Here is a 22,698-nt window from a genome sequence, read left to right as displayed (position 1 = left end):
TCTGACTCTGGGGTCCCATTTCTCATGCAGCTTCCGGGGAAGAAGGCCCTGCTGTCTCCTGGTGGGCCATTCCTGGCACTCTGAGTTTGTTCAGATTAGGAGAGTACTCCTTCCCTCTGTTATCCATGCCTGGGGGCTGGGGCTTGCTGTGGGGTGGCAGACTAGGCATCCCTGTATCCCAGTGGCCCTGGGGGCTGAGCAGAGGCTGGCAAGGGCCCACTGACAGCAGTATCTTCTCCTAGGAACTCTGGCTGGGATACCCTGAGAAGCAGCATGGAGCAGCCTAAGAGAGAAGGCCACAGCCCAGGAAGGACTCCCCAGGGCCCAGAGTGCAGCAGTACTCCTATGGGCCAAGAGTGCAGTCTGAGAGACCTGGAGCATAACCTGGGGAGGATCCTTCAGGGACCAGATTCTGGGTCGGAGACGCTTCCTCCAAGCCCTGACCCCAAGACCCCACCTTTACCCCTGCCCGTGGCCCCACCCACGTCCTCAGACTTGGGGCAGCCCCGGAAGTTGCCCCTGATGGGCGCTGATAAGAAGTACCCCCTGATGAAGCAGCGTGGGTTCTACTCTGACATCCTCAGCCCTGGAAGCTTGGATAAACTTGGGGTGAGTGTGGCAGCCATACCCTACTAAGCCCGAGCCTTCCTTGTGGGTTCCATTTGCCCTTTGTTCCTTATATCCATCCATCCATCAGCCCGTCAGTCTAACAGTTTCCCTCCCACCACCCATCTGCCCCTCCTTCTGACGGTCCATCTCTGTTCATTCAACAATTCATTCCTGAGCTCCTGCTGTGTGACAGGCCCTGGACTAAACCCTGGTGACGATATACCAGGATTGTCATTCATATGCCTGTTGTCATGGGGCAATGGCTTTGGTGGGGAAATGCTCCCTCCCTCCGCCCTAGCTTTGGTTGTGGAGGAGGTCCTGGGACAAGGTGGTGTACTGCTGAGATCTACAAGATAGGTATGGATTTGCTGGGTAAGATAGGGGCTGGGGGCAGCATTCCAGGCAAAGACTTGAGATCTCTGACAGAGGCCATGGCCCGCGTGGAGGAAGAGGGTAGAAATATGAGGAGAGGGATGGAGGTCGGGGGAAGATGGAGAAGGGATATAACTAGGGGAGAGTTCAAAGAGCCTCATGGGTCCAGGGCAGCCTGAAGACACTTTAGGCAGGGGAGAGGCCAAGAGAGATAGGGCGAGGACCCATTGATACCCACTGCACTGGAGGTCCCAGAGTGCTCTTGTCAGTGGAGGAACACACAGAGACACCTGCAGGCCTTACAGTACCTCTGTCTTGTGGCTCAGCCCCTGGACACACACCACAAGTGTTCTCAGAGTGAGGAGGGGGGCTGTGCACGACCACAATGGGGTCAGGTCAGCGGTGTCCCAGCGTGTCCCCTGCTGTGGCCTTTGAATGAGGAATTGTGCAAATTCCTCTTCACTGATTCTTACCCCCCCCGCCCCCCACCCCGTCCCTGTGCCCCGGGTTGCTCCCTGGTGGACTTGGGGGGGACTCTTGGCCTTGGGGGTCCTTCCAGATCCTGCCTGTCCGTGGGATGTTTCCGCTCCCTCAAGGCTATGGGGTTTGGTTTCAGAAAGTGTGTCGTGGCCCCTGCACAAACCAGGACCTCCTGCGGCAGGCTGACCTTGACAAGTTCACCCCAAAAGGTCAGTGCCCGGGGGGGCTGGGTGGGTGGGTGCCTTTAGAAGCAGGGCCTCTGGCCTTAGGGAGATGGTCTCCTTTTGGGTGAGGGTTTCAGTTTCCTCAACTGTAAAATGCGGATAACAGGAGACAAGGTGCTTTGTAGGGGCCCAGCTCATGGTGACTGCTCGGTGAAACACAGCTGCTTAATCGTTGCTCTCAGCAGAAGCTGTGTGTGACAAGGGCACTGCAGTGCGCTGGGGCTGCTGAGGGCCAGGGCCCCAGTTCCCTCCGCCTGGCTGAGGACAGTAGGACACATTGATGTGTATTTTCTGCCTCCCCTGGGACGTGGGCTTGGAAGAAGTCAGGACTGTGTCTGAGTTATTCCCCGGCTCAGGCTGCAGCACCTGGAACAGGGCCTGGAGCGGGAAGGTGCCCAGAGGGGAAGGAGGGAGTGCCTCTCAGGCTCTGTGATGAGTCCTGTAGGGTGTGGGGCCGGTCTGCAGGGTGCGGGGCAGTCCTCAGCAGCAGAGGGGAGGAGAGGGTGGCTCCAAGACAGGCAGTGAGCCGGGTGGGGCCCCGAGAGGCAGTAAGGAATTGGAGGGGCCCCTCCCAGCTGGCCAGCAGACAGGACGCCTCCTTCAATCAGGCCCAGATGGTCCATGGTGCCAGCTGTCTGCCCTTCCACTCTACCCCCAGGAGACACCTGGCTCCGTGCTGGCACTGTCCAGATTTGTCTTCTTGGGACTCACAGGCCTCTTGAGGGTCTGTGAATCCCCAAAAGTGGCACAGGAAGCATCACACATGTGTGCCTCTGTGCGGTGATCTGAGGATCCAGCCTGTTTTGGTCATCCGTTTCAAAAGTATCTGTGGCCCAGAAAATGGTTACAAACCACAGATCAAGGGCTGTGGGGGAGCTGGGGATGGGGCCCCTGCCATCCACAGCGGTGGCAGTGGAGCTCAGCAGCTCTGCAGCGCCCCCCACATGAGGAGGAGCAGCCCGGAGGGGTCACAGGCTGGGGCCCGTCAGGGTTCCTGGCAGAAGGCTACGTGGAGGCCTGGGAAGCATGCTTGGGGCTCCTGGGCCAGCAGGGGCAGAGGCCGGGCTTTGCTGTCCTCGCCCTGGCTCCTTCTTGGCTCCTGACACTCAGGGCCAGGCCCAGAGATTCATGATCCTGGGTATGGAATGTGTTACGGACACACAGGCTCAAGAGCAGATGATTAGGGATTGGAAAACTGCCTTCTGGGCCGGGCCTTTTCGGTCGCGTGGGGTTCCTCAAGCGCCTGACAGCTCTGGTGAGAGAGCCGGCTCAGCCGCAGGCGGGTGGCCTCTGCTCAGCCTCTGGAAGCTTCTGTAGAGCTCCAGTGGGTACCTCCAAGGTGGGCCCTCCTGCGGTGTGACTGCATCTTGACCCCCAAGATGTGAGGCCCAAGGAGGGGGTTCCTGGGGCCTCCCCAGGGAGTGGTTGGGGGCCATCACTGAGCTGTCCACGCACGTCCTGGGAAAGGAGGTTCACCTCCCGAAGCATTTTCCCACGCTCCCTTCCCCACCTCTGCGGTCTTGGTTTGCCAGAGACTTTCCTTCCCACTTCCCATCCTGAGTCCCGGGAAACTGGAATGTCACCCTATCAGTGGGTCTCTCTCCCATCAACGGCTCCTCTGCCCGCATACCTGGAATGGAAGCCTGTCTAAGGAGGGGTGACCATTTGTGACTTGAGGGTCCCATGGGGGCAGGTGGTGATGCCACCCATTCCTGCAGTATCCAGGATGTCTTGCATCTGGAAACAGTGCCAGTGAGTGAATGGCATTCAGACTCCAAGATGCTTGGGAGGGCCTTCGGGGTAGGGATGGCAGGAACCCATCCCAGACATGTAGGGAGCTACCACGTCACCTTCCAGTCCAGCTGTAATCCTCACTGGTAGTTTAATGCGGCATCTGGCTAGGGCAATAGCCACTGGCGCCGGGGTTGTGGGCAGCATGGAGGGGAGTGGTTGAGCACACTGGCTCTGGGCAGAGAGAGCAGGATCAAAACAGAACTTCTGGAGGCGCTTGTCCTCCAGGCTCATGATACCTTGGGTGCCTGTTGCACATCTGGCTTCTCCCTGCCACAGGCCAGCTCTGAGCTTCCCACGCCCCAAAGCTGCATGCCTGGTACCCGCCTACTACTGTGTCTTGGGGGTGTTGGGCCCCAGCCTGAGCCCCTGCAGCTCCTGCCCCTGCCCCTGCCCCTGCCCACAGTCAGAAGCTTTAAGGTTCCTGAGGACTTCTTGGAGCGCCTGGAGCGTCAGCGCATCGGGTCCACGACCAAGCTGCTCACCCAGACTGACTTCCCGCTGCAGGCCTATGAGCCCAAGGTGCAGGTCCCCTACCGGGTGCTGCCGGGCCAGTGTCCCCGCAAGACTGAGATTGAGAGGTATGGCTGGGTGGGCAGCCGGGGGGCCTGTCCTCTGGGAGGTGGTGTCCACCCAACTCAAGGGATAAGGGTCAGTAGGCCACTAGGTGACCATCCTCACAGCAGAGGTTACTAAGATGGGTCTGTGTGCAAGTGCTCAAATCAAATCTTTGAGCCCAGCGGTCCCCAAACTTTTTGGGGCCAGGGACTGGTTTCCTGGAAGACACGTTTTCCACGGATGGGGTCGGGGCGGGGGTTGGGGGGGACGGTCCAGGTGGTAGTGCTGATGGGGAGCACTGGGGAGTGTCAGGTGACGCTTCGCCTGCTCGCCTGCCGCTCACCTCCTGCTGTGTGGCCTGGTTCCTAACAGGACGCAGACCGGTACGGGCCCGTGGCCCGGGGCTTGCGGACCCCTGCTCTAGCCCTTTGGTTTCTTAATAGGAATGAATTGCTCTCCTTGCTGTGGCACTGGGGACAGTGGCATTTAAGTCAATGTGGTGGAACTGCCAGGCAGATGCAAGGGCAGTTGGGGCCCAGGACACCAGCCCCAGCCACCACACCACTTCCTGATGAGTCCCAGAGGGGCAGAGGACCCTTCCTGGGCCACACCCCTACTGCCTCAACTCCATGGGCCCTTGCTGACACCCATGGAAGCACCTCACACGAGTTGAGCTGTCATGAGATCTCGTCTCCCTCGGCCAGGAGGAAGCGGCTGTACTTGAGCCTGGACATCGAGCAGCTGCTGGCCAGCGAGGGCATCAACTCCGACAAGCTCATGCCCAGGCACCCAGACCCCCACCAACCCCAGACCATTGAGCAGGGTCATGACCCACTCTTCCCCATCTATCTCCCACTGAAGGTGAGTCCAGCTTCCACGGAGGGCTGATGGTCAGGAGATGGGGGTGCAGGGCCCTAGTAGAGGGACCAGACTCAAAAGGGGATCCCGTGGCAATCCCAAGCACTCGCTTGTCAGATGGGACAACTGCATAATCAGAGTGCTGGCCCCACTCCTGGGCATTCAGGCATCCTAGGCTGGGGCAGGAGGGGCCCCAGGACCCCTGAGTATCTCTTGCCTGGTGGTCCCTATGGGGAGATCGAGTTGAATCCAGATGCATATCAGCCTACTAACGATGGCCTTCCGACAACCTGAATCTCCATTGTTTCTGGATCTGGGTGGGTGCTCAAGAAAATGCAAGGGCCACCCCTTCCCTTGGACCTGAGCTGGTTGATCATGACCAGTAGGGGAGAGAGCCCATATGCTGCTCTGAGTCTCCAGAAACCCCTCTGCCTGAACCTCAGTGTGTCTTAGTTGGACAGGGTTTCCCAGAGCCAGACCCCACAGGCCCCTGTGAGCAGCAGAAGAGACACTCAGGCCCCTGATCCCCAGTCTTCAGCTCCTGTATCTGGGGAGGAGCCTACTCAGGCTCCCCTACTCTGGCTCCCTGGGGCCATGAGAGGCAAGCTGCCTCCTCCCAGCATCTGCTGTCTTCTTCCAGGTGTTTGACAATGAGGAGTTTGACTGCCGGACTCCCAGTGAGTGGATCAACATGGGCTTGGAGCCCGGGTCTCAGAACAGGAAACCCGTCCCTGGAAAAGCCCTCCTGCCCACTGACGACTTCCTGGGGCATGGTGAGCAGGGCCACTGAGGACAGGGGACAGGATCTTGTCTGCACCATCCTGTCCTGGCAGCAGCCTAGCTGTGGACTCCTAGGCTGCCCCGAGGCCTCAGCCATGGGAGGTGGGGGCCCCCCCTCTGGAGGCCTCCCAGCTGGGATACCGGCCAGTGGGCTGGCTGCATAGAAGGAAATGCAGGGACCAGGGATGACATGGGTGGCTGGGCTGGGGAAGGGACAGCTGGATGGTGTCTAATGTTAAAAAAAGTCTTTGATTTATTGGCAAAGAAAAATACGCAAGCTTATTAGACAAGTTCAAATGTGTATAAGGGACACGATTCAAGCCCTTCCGTCCCATCCCCCAGAAACCCCACTGCTCCACCTATAACTATGGCCTCTTGGCTTTCACCTCTGCATGGATAACACACACTCTATCACACACTCACACTCACTCACTTGCTTTCAAACACACATGCTCACAAGCCTGCTCTCACACTCACCCACCATCCCTCACACATACACACACACACACACCATTGCACTCATATGCAGATTTTCACCACAGAAACACACACGCCTATCGTCGCCCATTCACAACTACTGTCACACCCACACGCACATCCCCACTCTGATGTCGTGCAGATTTGCTATATCTTGCCCTTGTCTGTGTCTGCCCCTCCTTCGGCCCCACGTCTGCTCTGGGGGCCATGGAAGCCCTCTCCAGTTTGCTGCTGTCAGTAACAGTGCCAGGCTGACCTTCCACGGTCACCACTCTGGCCCGTCACCCTAACCTGCGTGACTGGTCTCTATGTGGGCATCCTGGGAAGGTCTGAGTTCTGAGATTGGAGGTGGCCGTTCCCATGTGCAGGGCGAAAGCCTATCTGCTCCCTGCCCAGTGTGTGGATATGCCGCTGCGGAGTGGGGAGTGGGCCCAGTGAGCCCGCGCCCAGGCAGCAGATAGGATTGCAAGAGCCATGCTGGTTTTCAGACTGCTCAGCCTCCAGGGGGCCCACAGCGAGTCCGTGGTGCACGCTGTAAGTTTATGTTTCGATTTAAAAACATGTTAATGCTGGAATCAATTTCTCTGAACTAGACAAGAAACCCAGAGTGTTCCCTTTACTTTGGACTTAATTAGAAAAATAATTTAACTCAATTGTTCCCAGACCTCCAATTCCTGGTGATAAAACCAGGACGTTTGGGGCTGTTTTAACCTTAAATGCACCAGGTAGTGGCTTCCCCGAAGTGCTTCTGCTTGCACCGCTTCACATGGGCCCGGGCCCTGGGCGGCAGCACTAATGGGAGGAGGGGCTGGTTGGGAGTGTTTCTGCCAGAGACCTCTGCTTTCTGCTGGGGGCTTCTTGTGACATCTTTTCCTCTAAGCTGAGTCAAGACAAGGTCAGCATTTTCAAAAAGGAAGCTAATTAGGAAGAGAAGGGAAAAGCAAAACAGAACCAAAGCCAGTGAGGTAGATCCCACAGCAACCTCCTTTACTTATCTACCAGGCATCAGTCAGCGGGACCATTTCTCTGGAATTCCAGCCCGGAGAGGAGGCATACACAGTATGACTTCAGGCTCTGTGAGACACACAAGCAGGGTGACAGGTCATAGAGTACCTGGGGCAAAGGTGCTATTTTAGGCAGAGATGCTTCTACAAGGAGAAGGCACTTGAGCAGGGAACAAGCCAGCATCGAGGTGACCTGGACGAAGACCGTTCCAGGTAGAGGGCACAGCCAATGCTAAGGCCCTGAGGCAGGAGCAAGCTCCAAAAACACAGGAATAGCCAGACATCCAGTGTGCCTGGAGAGGAATGAGTGAGGGGGAGGCAGTGGCAAGAGGTGAGCTGGAGTATTCAAAGGCTTCCAGCACAGGGTAGGGTGGGAAGCCCATCCTGACCAAACAGGCCCAGAGGCCCACTTCGAGGCCATTGCAGGGAAGCAGTCTTCTACCCTGCCCTGCCCTGATGGGAGGGGCCCAGGGGCTCGGCTGCCACATGAAGCCTAAGGGCTTCCCTCAGCCTTGAGGGGGTCCAGTTCAGACGAGCTTTACACCTAGACCCTCAATAGGACTCTGTTTGCTTGGGGCTTTCCTGCCTCCTGTCCCAGCCCTGCTGGCCTGTGTCTCTCTCTGCCCTGATGGAGTCATGCAGAGCACCTGGGCAGAAAGACCTGGTCCTTCCGGCTCCTCCTGCTGCCAGGGGTTCTCCAAAGGCAAGCTCAGCTGGGAGGAAGCAGGCCCTCCACTCTGCTGCAGCCAGAGCGGGAGGGTCTGCATGGTGGGAGAGAGGTCAGACTAGTGACCACTGAGACCTTTCCTAGCACCCTCTGCCCACATGCAGAAGCCTCTCCCCACCCCATGGCAGGGAGCACTAGTGGGCTGCCCTCCTGTTTCAGAGGACCCCAAGAGTCAGAAGCTGATGTACAAATGGTGCAGTGTCGGCGTCTTGGACTATGACAAGGAGAAGAAACTGTACCTAGTGCACAAGACGAATGAGGATGGTTTGGTGCGAGATGAGATGGGGAAGCCCATCTTGAATGGAGGGGTCACAGCTGAAGGTACGAGGTCTCTGCCTCAGACAGACCCCCAGCTCAGGCCCGGCCTGGCCTGTGACTGAGGCCAACCCCTGCCCAGGGCATAGCCAGCTTGGGTCTGAATCCCCCCTTGCTCTGTTGTCCTGGGGCTATCTGTCCCCCAACCAGTGAGAACCAGAGGACCCATCACTCAGAGACCTCAGGAAGGGCAATTGGCCATTATTTGATATGCCAACTCCGAGCAGCTGGCAGTGGTGCTTTCAGTGTCGTCTTGAGAAGGAGCCTGAGGCCCGTCAATTCGTGATGTCTGCCCTGGGTGTGGCATCCAGGAATGGGCACTTGAATAGCCACCCCTGTATAACTCCTTGTCTGTGAACAGCTGTTTACAGTTTACAAAGCACTTTCACATCCATCCATGACAACCTGTGACATGGGCAGTTCAGGGAGTGTTGTCATACCCATTTCACAGATGTGATGGGGTCCCTGGCTCAGGGCCACCATGCATCAGTGGCAGAGCCAGGCTGGAATCCGGTGTACCTGCCCATGCATGTTCCTTTCTCCCTCCGCCAACCCCAGGAAGGCCACCCCTCCTGATCTGCCAGTACTGGGTGCCAAGAATCCAGCTTCTCTTCTGTGCTGAGGACCCACGTGTATTCACACAACGTGTGGTCCAGGCCAACGCCCTGCGCAAGAACACGGAGGCGCTGCTGCTGTACAACCTGTACGTGGACTGCATGCCCTCCGAGGGCCAGCGGCTCATCAGTGAGCAGAGCCTGAGCAAGATCAAGCAGTGGGCCATGAGCTCGCCTCGGATGCGCAAAGGGCCCTCGTGAGTGCCTCCCCCCCCACCCCCCCATCCTAACTCACGCTAGAGCAGCATCTCCTCCAGGGAGCTGTCCAGTGGGGAGGTAGTGCTGCCCGGTGGGGGTGGGGGGAATGCTCCCTCCATGCCCATCTATTTGGGGCTGTCTTGCCTACTGCACTATGGACTTCCTGGACCCCAAACAATTTCTCGTTCATCTCCAGATTTCTCATTATCAACCTGGACTCATGGATTCTTAATTTTATTCCAAGGGTTATAATCTGTTAGTACCGTTTTTAATTTTGATGCTCGAACTGTCCCAGATTTGGCCAGTGGGAGCCTCTTCAGGCTGCTTCCTGTCTCCTTTCTAAAAAATTAAATAATTAATTAATTGGTTGGCTGCATTGGGTCTTCGTTACTGCTCACAGGCTTTCTCTAGCTGCGGTGAGCGGGAACTACTCTTCATTGTGGTGCATGGACTCCTCATTGTGGTGGCTTCTCTTGTTGAGGAATACGGGCTCTAGGCGTGCCAGCTTCAGTAGTTGTGGCATGCATGAGCAATAGTTGTGGCTTGCGGGCTCTAGAGCGCAGGCTCAGTAGTTGTAGCACACGGGTTTAGTTGCTCCGTGGCATGTGGGATCTTCCTGGACCAGGGCTCGAACCCGTGTCCCCTGCATTGGCAGGCAGATTTTTAAACACTGTGCCACCAAGGAAGTCCTTGATATGTTCCTATGGTTCTTTGAACATGTCTTTACTTTCTGGCAGAGCAAAAAGTTTCACTCATCTTACTTTCCCAGACCCAGCCCTGAAATCAGCTATTTCCCCAAGGAGCCCTGGCTCCTCTTGGTGGGGAGCAGTATTTAGAAGCCAAGATTTTGGCATTAAGATGTGCTCATTGCTACTGGGAAAGCAATGCTTTGAGGTCCTTAGAGCAGATAGATCTAATATTTACATATTATTTATTTATTTTATATTATATTCTTATATTACATATGTTACATATAACCTCCACACACATCTATCTATTATATATCTATCTATTGCTATATTTGGTAAAAACGTGAGTTTTTAACTGATACTTTCATATTGACTTCAAACCACAGGGCTCATTCTCACTTGTACATATTTGTTACTTCTTTTTCTAAAAGAAAATTGGCTTTTATTCTTCGTAGTTTATTTATTTATTTGCTCAGTCTTAGAATACACAGAAAGTAGTTTCAATTGCTAATCCATACCCTTTGGAGGAAAAACTCTACTAAGTAATCTTTGATATCTGTTGAGTTTTCTTTTTCTCTTTAACCTGCGGGCATATAGTCCAAATACTATGTTCAAAAGTTACTTGGTTTTGTTCTCCCCACCCCCTCAGTGGGATATGCAGTATAGGTTGGTCCATGTGTTTTACATTTAAATATAAATAAATAAGTATATATATATAGAGAATATATAGAAAATATATGTACAATATAAATGTAATATGTATACTGCAATATATACGTATTATTATTCATGTTACATTATACATAATATGTATGTATTAAATATCTAGAATATATATATCTATATATTTCTTTAAATCTATATATAATACATACACACACATACATAAAATATACTCACTAATATGTGTTACTCCAAAAATTATACTCAGAGATTTGTCACTCTTCACTTTCATTCTATCCGCATCTCTGATATTTTCCACCCTGTTCGCACCCATGGGTAACCAATGTCACTAGTTTCTGGTTTATCCTTTCTGTATTTCTTTTTTTTTAATTAATTAATTAATTAATTTTATTGGCTGTGTTGGGTCTTTTTTGCTGTGTGCGGGCTTTCTTTTTAGTTGTGGTGAGTGGGGGCTACTCTTTGTAGTGGTGTGCGGGCTCCTTATTGCCGTGGCTTCTCTTGTTGTGGAGCACGGGCTCTAGGTGCGTGGGTTTCAGTAGTTGCAGCACATGGGCTCAATAGTTGTGGCTCACGGGCTCTAAAGTGCAGGCTCAATAGTTGTAGCACACGGGCTTAGTTGCTTTGAGGCATGTGGGATCTTCCTGGAGCAGGGATTGAACCCGTGTCCCCTGCATTGGCAGGTGGATTCTCAACCACTGCGCCACCTAGGAAGCCCCACTGTATATCTTTTTGCACAAGTGATATTTTCATGTATATTTTCTTATCCCCCTTCTTATGTGAAGAGTAGCACTCTATAGATACTGTTTTTCATTTCACTTGTAATACGTCCTGGGAATCAGTCCTTATCAGTTCATTGAGTCTTCCCTCATTCTTTTTTACAGCTGCATAGTAATCTATTGTGTGGATATACCCTGTATCATGGTTTAGTCAACCATTCTCTAATACATAGGCATTTAGGTAATTTCCAGTATTTTGCAATTAAACAGTGCTACAATGAATAACCTTATGCACTTGTGTATTCATATTGATGGAGGTATAGCATTAGGGTAAATTCTAAGAAGCAGAATTGCTAGGTCAAAAGATAAGTACTTACTGACTTTGGTTAGGTATCACCAGATTTTCCTCCGTAAGGATTTTGCGTACCTACCAGCAATGTGAGAGAGATTACTTAGCAGAGTTTTTCCTCCAAAGGGTATGGATTAGCAATTGAAACTACTTTCTGTGTATTCTAGGACTGAACACACCCTTACCAAGAGTGTGTTGTTATACTATTTAATTTTTTGCCAGTCTGGAAGGTACGTCTGTAAGTATTTTAGGTGAGGCTGAATGTCTTTTCAGTTTTTTCATATGATTAAGGGCAATTTTTATATCTTTTCGTGACTTGTCTGTATTTTTTTGCCCGTTTTTTTTCTCTTAGGTTTTTGGGGTATTTTCCCTCTAATGTTAAAGAGTTCTTTAAATATTGTTTCTTTATCTGTGATATATGTTGTAAATATTTTCTCCTGGTTTGTCAGTTGTATATTGACTTTGCTTATGGTATTTTTGCAATATAACTTAAAATATGTAAACAATTTTTATTAACCATTTCTTGTATTACATCTGGATTTTGAGTCACAGTTAGAAAGTCTTTCCCTATATCGAGGTTTTCTTCTAGAACTTGTATGGTTTCATGTTTTTTGCCTTTTATATCCCTGATTCATCCTTACGTGTGGTGTGTGGTATGGATCCAATTTTATCTTTTCCCAAATAACTAGCATTTATTAAATAATTTATTAATACCCATCAGCATTTACTGAAACCTCCATCTTTGACCTGCTGATTTGAGAGGCCACCTTTGTCATATGCTAATTTTCATATGTACTTGGGTTTATTTCTGGAGTTTCTGTTCTGTTCCATTGTTTTGTTTGTCTATTTATGCATTCGTACTACAGTTTTAATTCTAGATATTTACAGTTGTTTTAATGTCTTGTAGGGCCGTTCACCCTTTGTAGCTTTTCCCTTTCAAGTGTTTCCCTGGCAATATTTTTTGTTTATTTATTTATTTATTTATTTATTTATTCATTTATTTTAAATAAGTGTATTTGTTTATTTATTTTTGGCTGCATTGGGTCTTCCTTGCTGTGCACGGTATTTCTCTAGTAATCTATTACTGCATAGTTATCTATTCTGTGGATATACCCTGTATCATGGTTTATTCAACCATTCTCTAATACATAGGCATTTAGGTAATTTCCAGTGTTTTGCAATTAAACAATGCCACATGCTACAATGAACAACCTTGTGCACTTGTGTATTCCTATTGATGGAGGTACACTGTTAAATTCTAAGAAGCAGAATTGCTAGGTCTTCGTCACAGTGCGTGGGCTTCTCATTGTGGTGGTTTCTCTTGGTGTGCAGCCTTCAGTAGTTGCAGCACATGGGCTCAGTAGTTGCGGCTTGCAGGCTGTAGAGTGCAGGCTCAGTAGTTGTGGCGCACGGGCTTCGTTGCTCTGCGGCATGTGGGATCTTCCTGGACCAGGGCTTGAGCCCATGTCCTCTGCATTGGCAGGCAGATTCTTGACCACTGCGCCATCAGGGAAGTCCTAATTATTTATTTTTTAAAATTGTGGTGAAGTATGTATGATATAAAATTCCCCATTTTAACCATTTCTAAGTATACAGCTCAGTGGCATTTAGTGCATCCACATTGTTGTCCAACCGTCACTACCATCCATCCACAAAATGTTCGTTGTCCCAAAGGGAAACTCTGCACCCATTAAACTATAAGACCCCATTCCCCTCTCCCCCAATGCCTGGCAACCACCATTCTATTTTCTGTCTCTATGAATTTGACTACCCTAAGTATCTCATATGAGTAAAATCATACCTTACCCATCCTTTTGAGACTCCCTCTTTCACGTAGCATACTGTCTTCCAGTATCATCCATGTTGTAGCATGTGTCAGAATTCCCTTCTTTTCTAAGGCTGCATAGTACTCCATTGTATGCATATACCACATTTCGCTTATCTGGTCATGTGTTTTTTTTAAATAAATATTTATTTATTTATTGGCTGAGTTGGGTCTTTGTTGCTGCACATGGGCCTTCTCTAGTTGCAGAGAGCAGGAACTACTCTTCATTGTGGTGCGTGGGCTGCTTGGCTTCTCCTGTTGCAGAGCACAGGCTCTAGGTGTGTGGGCTTCAATAGTTGCGGCACACAGGCTCAATAGTTCTGGCTCACGGGCTCTAGAGCACAGACTCAATAGTTGTGGTGCATGGGAGCAGTTGCTGCGCGGAATGTGGGATCCTCCTGGACCGGGGATTGAACCTGTGTCCCCTGCATTGGCAGGCGGATTCTCAACCACTGCGCCACCTAGGAAGTCCCTATCTGTTCATCTGTTGATGGACACTTGATTGCTCCCATCATTTGGCTATTGTGAATAGTGCTGCTGTGAACATGGTTGTACAAAGATCTCTTCATGTCCCTGCTTTCTATTCTTTTAGGTATAAATCCAGAAGTGGAATTCCTAGATCATATGGTAATTCCATTTGTTGTTGTTTCGTTTTTGTTGCATAATCATACACTTACCTCTATAATCCAGCTAGACTTGGAGGGGAATAAGGAACACATGGAACTCAAAAAACTGCAGTGAGAGCACAAAGATTATAGGCTATTAGGAGCAGATGGGAGAAGGAATGGTCTGGTGGTTAAAATAAAATACAAGTCAAATTTATTAGAGTTATCCACAGTCAGCAATGGTGAGCTTCTTGCTGGTTTTGCCAAACCTGGACCCAAAACACTCCATGGTTTTCACAATATTCACACCCTCTTTCATCTTGCCAAAGACCATGTGCTTGCCACCCAACCACCCAGCCTTGGTAGTGTAGATGAAAACCTGGGAACCATTTATGTGGGTCCTGAATTTGCCCGGTACAAGGTGCTAGGACCCACGTGCTTCAGGATGATGTTTATTATCAAATTTCTCCTTGCAGATGACTTGCTGTCAGAGCCATGATGGCATGTGAAATCACCACCCTGGTACATAGACCCTGGGATAATTCTGTGAAAGTAAGGACTTTCATAATCAAATCCTTTCTCCTCAGTGCTCAGAACACTAAAGTTTTCTGCTGTCTTTGGAGGTTTGTCTGCAAACAGCTCAAAGGAGACATGACCCAAGGGCTTGTACCGACAGCGAACGTCAGAGAACACCGTGGGGTTGACCATGGTGGGGCAGCGCAGGGTGGCTCTGGGTGGCATCGGTGGTGTCAGCAAAGCCCTACTTTTAATTTTTTGAGAAACCGCCGTCCTGTTTTCCGTAGCAGCTGCACCATTTTACATTCCCACCAGCAGGGCACAAGTGTTCAAATTTCTCTAAATCCTGACTGACACGTGGTATTTTCCGTTTTTTTTTTTCTCCTTTACGGTAGCCATCCTAAAGGATGTGAAGCGGTATCTCCTTGTGATTTTTATTTGTATTTTCCTAATGATTAGTGATGTTGAACATCTTTTCATGTGCTTATTGGCTATGTGTATATTCTTCTTTGGAGAAATGTGTATTCAAATACATTGCCTATATTCAAATCCTGTTGTTTGTTTTATGTTGTCGTGTTTTAGTTCTTTATATACTCTGGATATTAATCCCTTATCAGATATGAAATTTGAAAATATTTTCTCCATGGGCTGCCTTTTAATTCTGTTGATAATATCCTTTGTGTAACTAGGATGCAAAGATTTTCATCTTAGTGAAGTCTAACTTGTCTATTTTTCCTTATTGCTTGTGCCTTCGGCGTCACGTATAAGAAATCATCGCCAAATCCAATGTCATGAAGCTTTCTTCCATGTGTTCTTTTAAGAATTTTACAGTGTTAGCTCTTACGTTCAGATCTTTGATCCATTTTGAGTTAAATTTTGTGTATGGTCTTAGGTAAGGGTCCAAGTTCATTCTTTTGCATGTGAATATCCAATTTTACTAGCACAATGTGTTGAAAAGGCTGTCTTTTCCCCATTGAATGATGTTGGCACTCTCGTTGAAAATCATTTCACTGTGTATGTGAGGGTTTATTTCTGGGCTCTCTTTTCTGTTCCATTGATCTGTCAATGCGTCTTTATGCCAGTACCACATATTTTGATTACTGTAGGTTTGTAATTAGTTTTGACGTTGAAAAGTGTGAGTCTTCCTACTTCGTTCTTCTTTTTCAGGTTTGTTTCGGTTGTTTGGGGGTCCCTTAAGAATCCATATGAATTTTAGGATGGATTTTTCTATTTCTGCCAAAAAAGTTGTAGGGATTTGATAGGGACTTTGCGTGCTTATTTCCCCATGTGAACTTTAGTATCAACTTGTCTAGCTCTATTTTAAAAATGCTTAGTATTTTTATTGGGATAGCGTTATATTTTTAAATTACCTTAGGTACAACTGACACCTTTGGGATCCTTAATTGTCCTATCCAAGAACAAGGAATGTTTGTCCATTTGTTCAAGTCTACTTCTGTGTCTTTCAGGAGTGCTTTAAAGTTTTTTTTTTCCTTTTTCTTAAAGGAGAGTGGCTGTGATTCTTTGTTTTGTTTTGTTTTTTAAATAATTAATTTGGCTGCGTCGGGTCTTAGTTGCAGCACATGGGATCTTTTGCTGTGGTGCATGGGCTCTTTGTTGTGGCGCACAGGCTTCTCTAGATGCGGTGCACAGCTTCTCTCTAGTTGTGGCCCACAGGCTCCAGAGCACACAGGCTCATTAGTTGTGGCACACAGGCTTAGTTGCCCTGCGGCATGTGGCATCTTAGTTCCCCAACCAGGGGTTGAACCTGCGTCCCCTGCATTGGAAGGTGGATTCTTAACCACTGGACCACCAGGGAAGTCCCTAAAGTTTTTTTCATATAGGTTTTGCATATTTCTCACTAAATATTTTATCTTCTTTGTTGCTGTCATAGATGGGCTTTCTCTACTATTATGTCTATTGATTGATTTCTTTATGCTAATTTACATCTTATTACCTTCCTGAAATCATTTCATGTCTGAGTTTATCATTGATTCTCTAGGGCTTTCTAAGTGTACACTATCTGTAGATAGAGATAGTTTTACTTATTATTTTCCAATTCTTATTCCTCTAATTACTTTCTCTTGTCTAATTGCATTTTCTAATACCTCCAGTACAATATTGAATAGTAGTGGAGACGGTAGGCATCATTACCTTGTTCCTAATATTAGTGGAAATACCTCTAGTGTTTCTCTCTTAAGAAAAATGCTAGCTTTAGGATTATTTAATAATGTATCTGTTGATTTCTGTTTTCTTAATTTTTTTGTCACAGGTTATTTAAGTACCAGTAGAGATAATCATATGTTTGTCTGCTTAGATCTATTCACATGGTGAATTATATTAATTGATTTTCTAATATTGAAACAATCTTGCAATCCTGTAATAAATCTGACTTAGCCATGGTGTATCATTTTTTAATGTGGTATGAGATTTTGTTGGTTAATATGCTATCTAGAACTTTATCATTGATATGTGATATTGGTCTGCAATTTTTTTGGTACCATCCTTAAACATGTTTGAAGCAAAGTTATACTTGCTTCATATAAAGGATTTAGAAATTTTCCATCATTTTCAGTACTCTGAAGCAATTTATGTTGCATTGGGGCTACATGGTCATTCTTTTGTAAAACCATTTGGGCATGGTGCATTTTTAGTTTTTCTATAACTTTATTTTTCTACAGAAATTGGTCTATTTAAGCTTCCTTTTTTCAAAATTGACTAATTTTGGTATGCTTCATTTCTTTAGAAAATTATCCATGTTATCTAGGTTTTAGAATATATTTGCGTAGAAATTTGCAATATGATTTAAAATTCTTTTCATTTTAATGTTGTCTTCCCCTTTTCACTTTTTATTTTGTAGAATTATTCTCTCTCTTTTACTTTATTAAGTTACTTGTGATGTGTTTGTTTTGTTAATTTAAAAATATAGGATTTAGATTTATTATTTTGATTAACTGTTTCTTACATCTTCATCATGAATTTCTACTTTTATTTGTATTATTTTCTTCCTTGTGCCTTCTTTTGGCCTATGTTTATTATGTTTATAGTTTATAGTTTCTGTGCACCTGCGTATTTGTATGTGCTAGGAATTTTTAAAATAAATTTATTTATTTTTTTTGGCTGCATTGGGTCTTCGTTGCTGCATGTGAGCTTTCTCTAGTTGCAGAGACACTTTGCTGCGGTGCACAAGTTTCTCATTGTGGTGGCTTCTCTTGTTGCAGAGTATGGACTCTTGGCCCGCAGGCTTCAGTAGTTGTGGTGCACAGGCTTAATTGCTCCACGGCATGTGGGATCTTCCCAGCCTAGGGATCGAACCTGTGTCCCTGTGTTGGCATGCAGATTCTTAACCACTGCACCACCAGGGAAGTCCCTCTTGCTAGGAATTTAATTCACTTATTTACAATCTTGTTGCTAAATATGTTTAAGGCTATGAATTTTCTTCTGATAACAACTTTAAAAATACAGTAGTCCACAGATGCTAAGTAATATTTCATTTTTTTTAATTCCAAAAATGTGGTTTTTATTTCCTATTTCATTAAACAGCTGTTTAATATAAGGTTTAAAATTTTTCCATGTGGAAAATACTAGTTAAGATGTTTTTTAAATAATTTCTAGTTTTGTTGTATTGAGATCAGAGAGTGTTATTTATAATATTTCTACTATATAGAACTTGCTGATATTTCTTTTGTGACAATATATAATCAGTGTTTGTGAATGTTCCGTTTACACTTGAGAAGAGGTGTATTCCTGGACTTCCTAGGTTGCGCAGTGGTTAAGAATCTGCCTGCCAATGCAGGGGACACAGGTTCGATCCCTGCCCCAGGAAGATATCACATGCTGCGGAGCAACTAAGCCCGTGCACCACAACTATTGAGCCTGCGCTCTAGAGCCCGTGAGCCACAACTATTGAGCCCATGTGCCACAACTACTGAAGCCCATGCACCTAGAGCCTGTGCTCCACAGCAAGAGAAGCCACCATGATGAGGAGCCCGTGCACCACAATGAAGAGTAGCCCCCACTCTCTGCAACTAGAGAAAGCCTGTGTGTAGCAATGAAGACCCAACACAGCCAATAAAATAAATAAATTTATTTTAAAAAAAGAGGTGTATTCCTATTATTAAGGTACAAAAATTATATATATATATACATGTATTCCATAAAATCTACCTTATTGATTATGTATTTACATCTTCTATATCTTCACTTGCTTTTGTCCAGTGAGAGTAGTGTATTATAGTATCATTATGAGTTGTGGCTTTTAGCATTAAAAAGTATCCTTGATCAGGTCTAATGCTTTTTTGACCTGAATTTTACTTTGTTTGATATCACAATTGTAACCTGACTTCTTTGTTGTTTCCATTTTCCTGATGTATCTTTGCTGGTCCCTCTATTTTTAGCCCTTCTGAATTAGTTTGTTTTAGATAGGCCTCTTGTTATCAGCATATAGTTGGGTCTTACTTTGTGAGTCAAGTTAAACATCTTTTTCTTGTGAGAAGTGAGTCAAGCCCATTTACATTTATCAATATGGCTTATATGTTTGATCTCAATTCTGTCATATTATTTCATGTTAAAATTGTTACGAGTGTTAAAATACAATGCTGTGTTTCTTTTTTTTAATAATTAATTAATTAATTTTTGGCTGTGTTGGGTCTTCGTTGCTGTGCCCAAGATCTCTCTAGTTGTGGTGAGCAGGGGCTACTCTTCATTGTGCTGCGCAGGCTTCTCATTGCGGTGGTTTCTCTTGTGGCGGAGCACGGGCTCTAAGCACACGGGCTTCAGTAGTTGTGGCACATGGGCTCAGTTGTCATGGCTATGGGCTCTAGAGCACAGTCTCAGTAGTTGTGGCGCACGGGCTTAGCTGCTCTGTGGCATGTGGGATCTTCCTAGAGCAGGGATCGAACCCATGTTCCTTGCGTTGGCAGGCGGATTCTTAACCATTGTGCCACCAGGGAACTCCCTAATGCTGTTTCTTTCTCTGTGTAATGTATTTTCTTTGTTCTTTTACGTTAAAATTTTCGTTTGGTATCTAGGACAGTTTGTACTTTTATTTTAGTGGTTTCTTTTGTACTTATCCTTTTATAGTGCTAATAATCCCCTGCTTCCTTATTTAACCTTTTACTATGCGGTTTATCAGTTTTTAATGTGTCTGCTAACCTCCTTCTATTTCCTCTGCAACAGTACTTGATCTTATTTTACTTTCCTCATCCCCTCTTCCTCCCATTTTTAGTTGCCTTTTTCTACTTAGTATTTTAAGATAATGTTCTTCCATTTTCATCTCTCTTTGTGTTAATCTTAAATCTACTATATTAAGTATATGAGCCTTTTTCCTGAAGTTTCCCCTATCATCTTGTAGGAGAGGAGAGAAATCCTTTTCCTTATAGTATACCCTTCTAGGTTCTTGGCTGGGGCTCTGTGACAGAAAACAGATTAACGAGAGGAAAGCATACAAATATATTTAATATAAGTTTTATGTAACATGGGAGCATTCACAAGGAGATGAAGACCCAAAGAAGTTAAGCCTGAGGGATTTTATACTAGGCTTGATGAAGGATGGAAAGTCGTGGGAAGTGTGATAGGAGAAAAGGAAATGAACTAAGTAAGTAACCTGCGGGAAACAGCGAGGGCAGTGCATTCAGATTCCCCTTGGCCTCCCTCCATCCTGGAGCTAAGGATGTCTTTTTCCTCCAGGTAGTGGGAGGGCGCCTCTCCCTTGAGGGTCTTATAACCTGCTTCAGGGGAAGGTCAGAGAATCCTTCCTGTACCTGCCTTTTCTCAGATCCTTCTGCTTAGAACTTTCTATGCCAAGGTACCATACATTTGGGTAGTGCGTCCTGAACCCCGTCAGTCTCTTGGCTGGTTGAAGCTCCTAGTAGATTCCTCACAAAGGGCTCAAGGGTGAGCGTTCCTAGAGTTCTTGCATATTTAAAACCTGAATGACGGCTTGACTGAGTATAAAATTCTTAGTTCATATTTTTAGTCCTTGAGTTTTTAAAATCACTGTTCTCTTGTTGTCTTGCTCTGTATGTTGCTTTTGAGACATCTGATGTCAAAGTCCCCTTCCCTTGTAAGTTGTTTGATTTTTTGTTTTTCTTGGAGTCCTTTTTTTTTCTTTTTCATCTTTAAAGCCTAATCATTTTACAAGGGTATGTCTTAGAGTTGATCATTCTGGATGTTTTTTCCCAAGTACACAATGAGCTTTTTAAATGTATAAACTGAGATATTCTTTTATTTCTGGAAAATTTTCTTGAATTGTAGTTTTAAATATTAATTCTGTTCCATTGTTTCATTTACCTTCATCAGAGACTCCATGCTTGCTTTCTGTCTATCTAGCTATCTATTGTGTTGCTGCTTCTCTGCCTGTTTCCAATTCAACTACTTTCTCATCCTTTCTGTTCTTTTTCTGATTTTCATTCTCTTGGTTTTGTTCCTATCTTAAATGCATTTTATTACCTTTTTAATTTGATTGTATTCTTCCTTGGCCATCTTGTAATTTAGCTTTCCTTCATGAGATAATTCAGTTTCTTCCATTTTTTCCCTGAGTCCAATTAAATATCATTTCTTCCTGTTATTTGCCTATTTCCATGTTTCGTTTTTCCATATGCCCAAATACTTGTTTGAAGAGATTTACTTCAGTTTGAAGTGTTGTGTTAGTTTTCTGCTTTGTCTTTTTTTTGTGGGGTGTGTGAGAATTTTCGTCAGTTAAGGTGTTTTCTTTCTTTTTCTTATAGTAGCTTTATATGAATGTAGTCTTTCACCTACTCATTTCATGGATTTGGAAATATTTACAAGATTTCTAGATCCAGGGCGCCCTCTTCTGTTAGTATAGCAAACTGGTTTTTTTGTTTTTTGTTTTTAAATAAATGGCTGTGTGTGTGTGTGTGTGTGTGTTGGGGGGAAGGGTACTGTGTCCTCCAAGTTCTTTATTCTCTCTTGCAGGACTCTTAATCTTCACTTTTGCTTCTTTCTGCCCCACCCTCCAATCTCCAAAATACTCCAATTCTTTCCTTTTACCTTCCCCCCTCATAAATCTTGCCTTTCAGAGAATTCTACCTTGAACACATACAGCTAAGTCCCTTCCTATTAGTAAGTGCTCTGATTTACCAGGACTCTTTTTCAGTATTTTGCAGTTAGGAGATGCTTTCTCTTTCTGGAAGGATTTTAGACCCATCTTGGGGCTACTGTACTCCCCTCTTCTGCAGTTTTTCTCAGACTGCCCTTGTTCTCCATGAAGGCTTGCAGTTGGAGTGTGAGTGAGAGTGCCCTGGGAGTTGATGCTTATTTTTCTTCTTGAAGATAATGTAAGTTTGGACATTCGCTTTATTCTAGTTATGCTAAAGGTGTAGGTTTTGTGTAGTGCTATTTGTTCTTTCTGCTTTTCTTTTTCTTTTCTTTTCCTTTTCTTCTCTTAAAAAAAAAAAAGTGTGCTGGGAAAGTTGAATTGAGGTAGCCACCATTAACGTGGTTGTCCAGAATTCTACTTCTTGAGTTTTATATCATTTAGAATATCTTTGGCTATAAATTACAAAGATGCTTGGCTCAGATTGGCTTAGAAAACAGGGAAATTCATTGCTTTACATGTAACAAGAAATCTGATGAAGGATGTCCCAGGCTTGGACATCAGGGCTCTATCCGGTGTCTGCTGGCTTCGTCTTCAGGGAAGATGGCAGCAGCGGTTTCAGAAGCATGAGGTCCAGAGTCCATTGACTCCTGCTGTGGATTGGATTCCCTAGAAGCAGAGCCTGTTTGAGGGATTCATGTACAAGTGATTTTTTTGATGCAGTCCTCTCTGGAGAATCTGTGAGGGAGTGAAGGGGGCAGGATACGATGGAGGAAGCATCTAGGCAGAGTTGAGGTTTTAGGAGAAGTCTAGCCTCTGATCTCATGGGGAGTCCTGGAGCATGAATGACATCACAGAGTTCATCCTGAGGCAGACGGGACAAAGGGGCTTGATTCTATATCTCTGCATCCGTCACTGGTCAGTCACAACGGGTCCTGTCGCCACTCCTAAACAATTACCGTCGGGACAGGCCCACCAGGATCGGCACAGACTAGTTGAGCTGTACCCCTGGAGCTGGGGATGGTTCATCTTCTCCTGAGTCACGTGAGAAAGGAACAAATTCTGGAGCAAAAACGAGGTGAGGTTAGGAGCCAACGGATATCCATCAGGCAGCCAGCCGTGTGTGTCAGGTACCCACCCTGTGCCAGGAGTGGGGCACAGCGGTAAGCGCCCCAACAAAGGGCCCATTTGCCTGGCTCTCGGTCTAGCCAGGAAGACAAGCAGTGAGAAAGCTGGGTGACTGGGTTCTGATG

At 46.5% G+C, this 22,698-nt stretch overlaps 1 protein-coding gene across 1 annotated transcript in view; it reads left to right on the top strand.

Moving 5' to 3' along the window:
- The first annotated feature begins 273 nt into the window (after positions 1-273).
- The window catches only part of DNAH1 (dynein axonemal heavy chain 1), a 75,065-nt gene continuing 52,640 nt past the window's right edge, over positions 274-22,698 (top strand). Inside the window, exons 1-7 of the mRNA XM_057706130.1 lie at positions 274-609; positions 1,598-1,670; positions 3,883-4,057; positions 4,739-4,895; positions 5,533-5,665; positions 8,040-8,201; positions 8,754-9,006. Coding sequence (XP_057562113.1) covers positions 274-609; positions 1,598-1,670; positions 3,883-4,057; positions 4,739-4,895; positions 5,533-5,665; positions 8,040-8,201; positions 8,754-9,006 — 1,289 coding nt within the window. The remainder of the gene's footprint in view (positions 610-1,597; positions 1,671-3,882; positions 4,058-4,738; positions 4,896-5,532; positions 5,666-8,039; positions 8,202-8,753; positions 9,007-22,698) is intronic.

The sequence above is a fragment of the Hippopotamus amphibius genome, chromosome 13 (assembly GCF_030028045.1).
Source record: "Hippopotamus amphibius kiboko isolate mHipAmp2 chromosome 13, mHipAmp2.hap2, whole genome shotgun sequence".
Classification (NCBI taxonomy): domain Eukaryota; kingdom Metazoa; phylum Chordata; class Mammalia; order Artiodactyla; family Hippopotamidae; genus Hippopotamus; species Hippopotamus amphibius.
The sequence above is the reverse complement of the archived record's forward strand: the minus strand, read 5'-3'. Positions and strand labels throughout refer to the sequence as shown.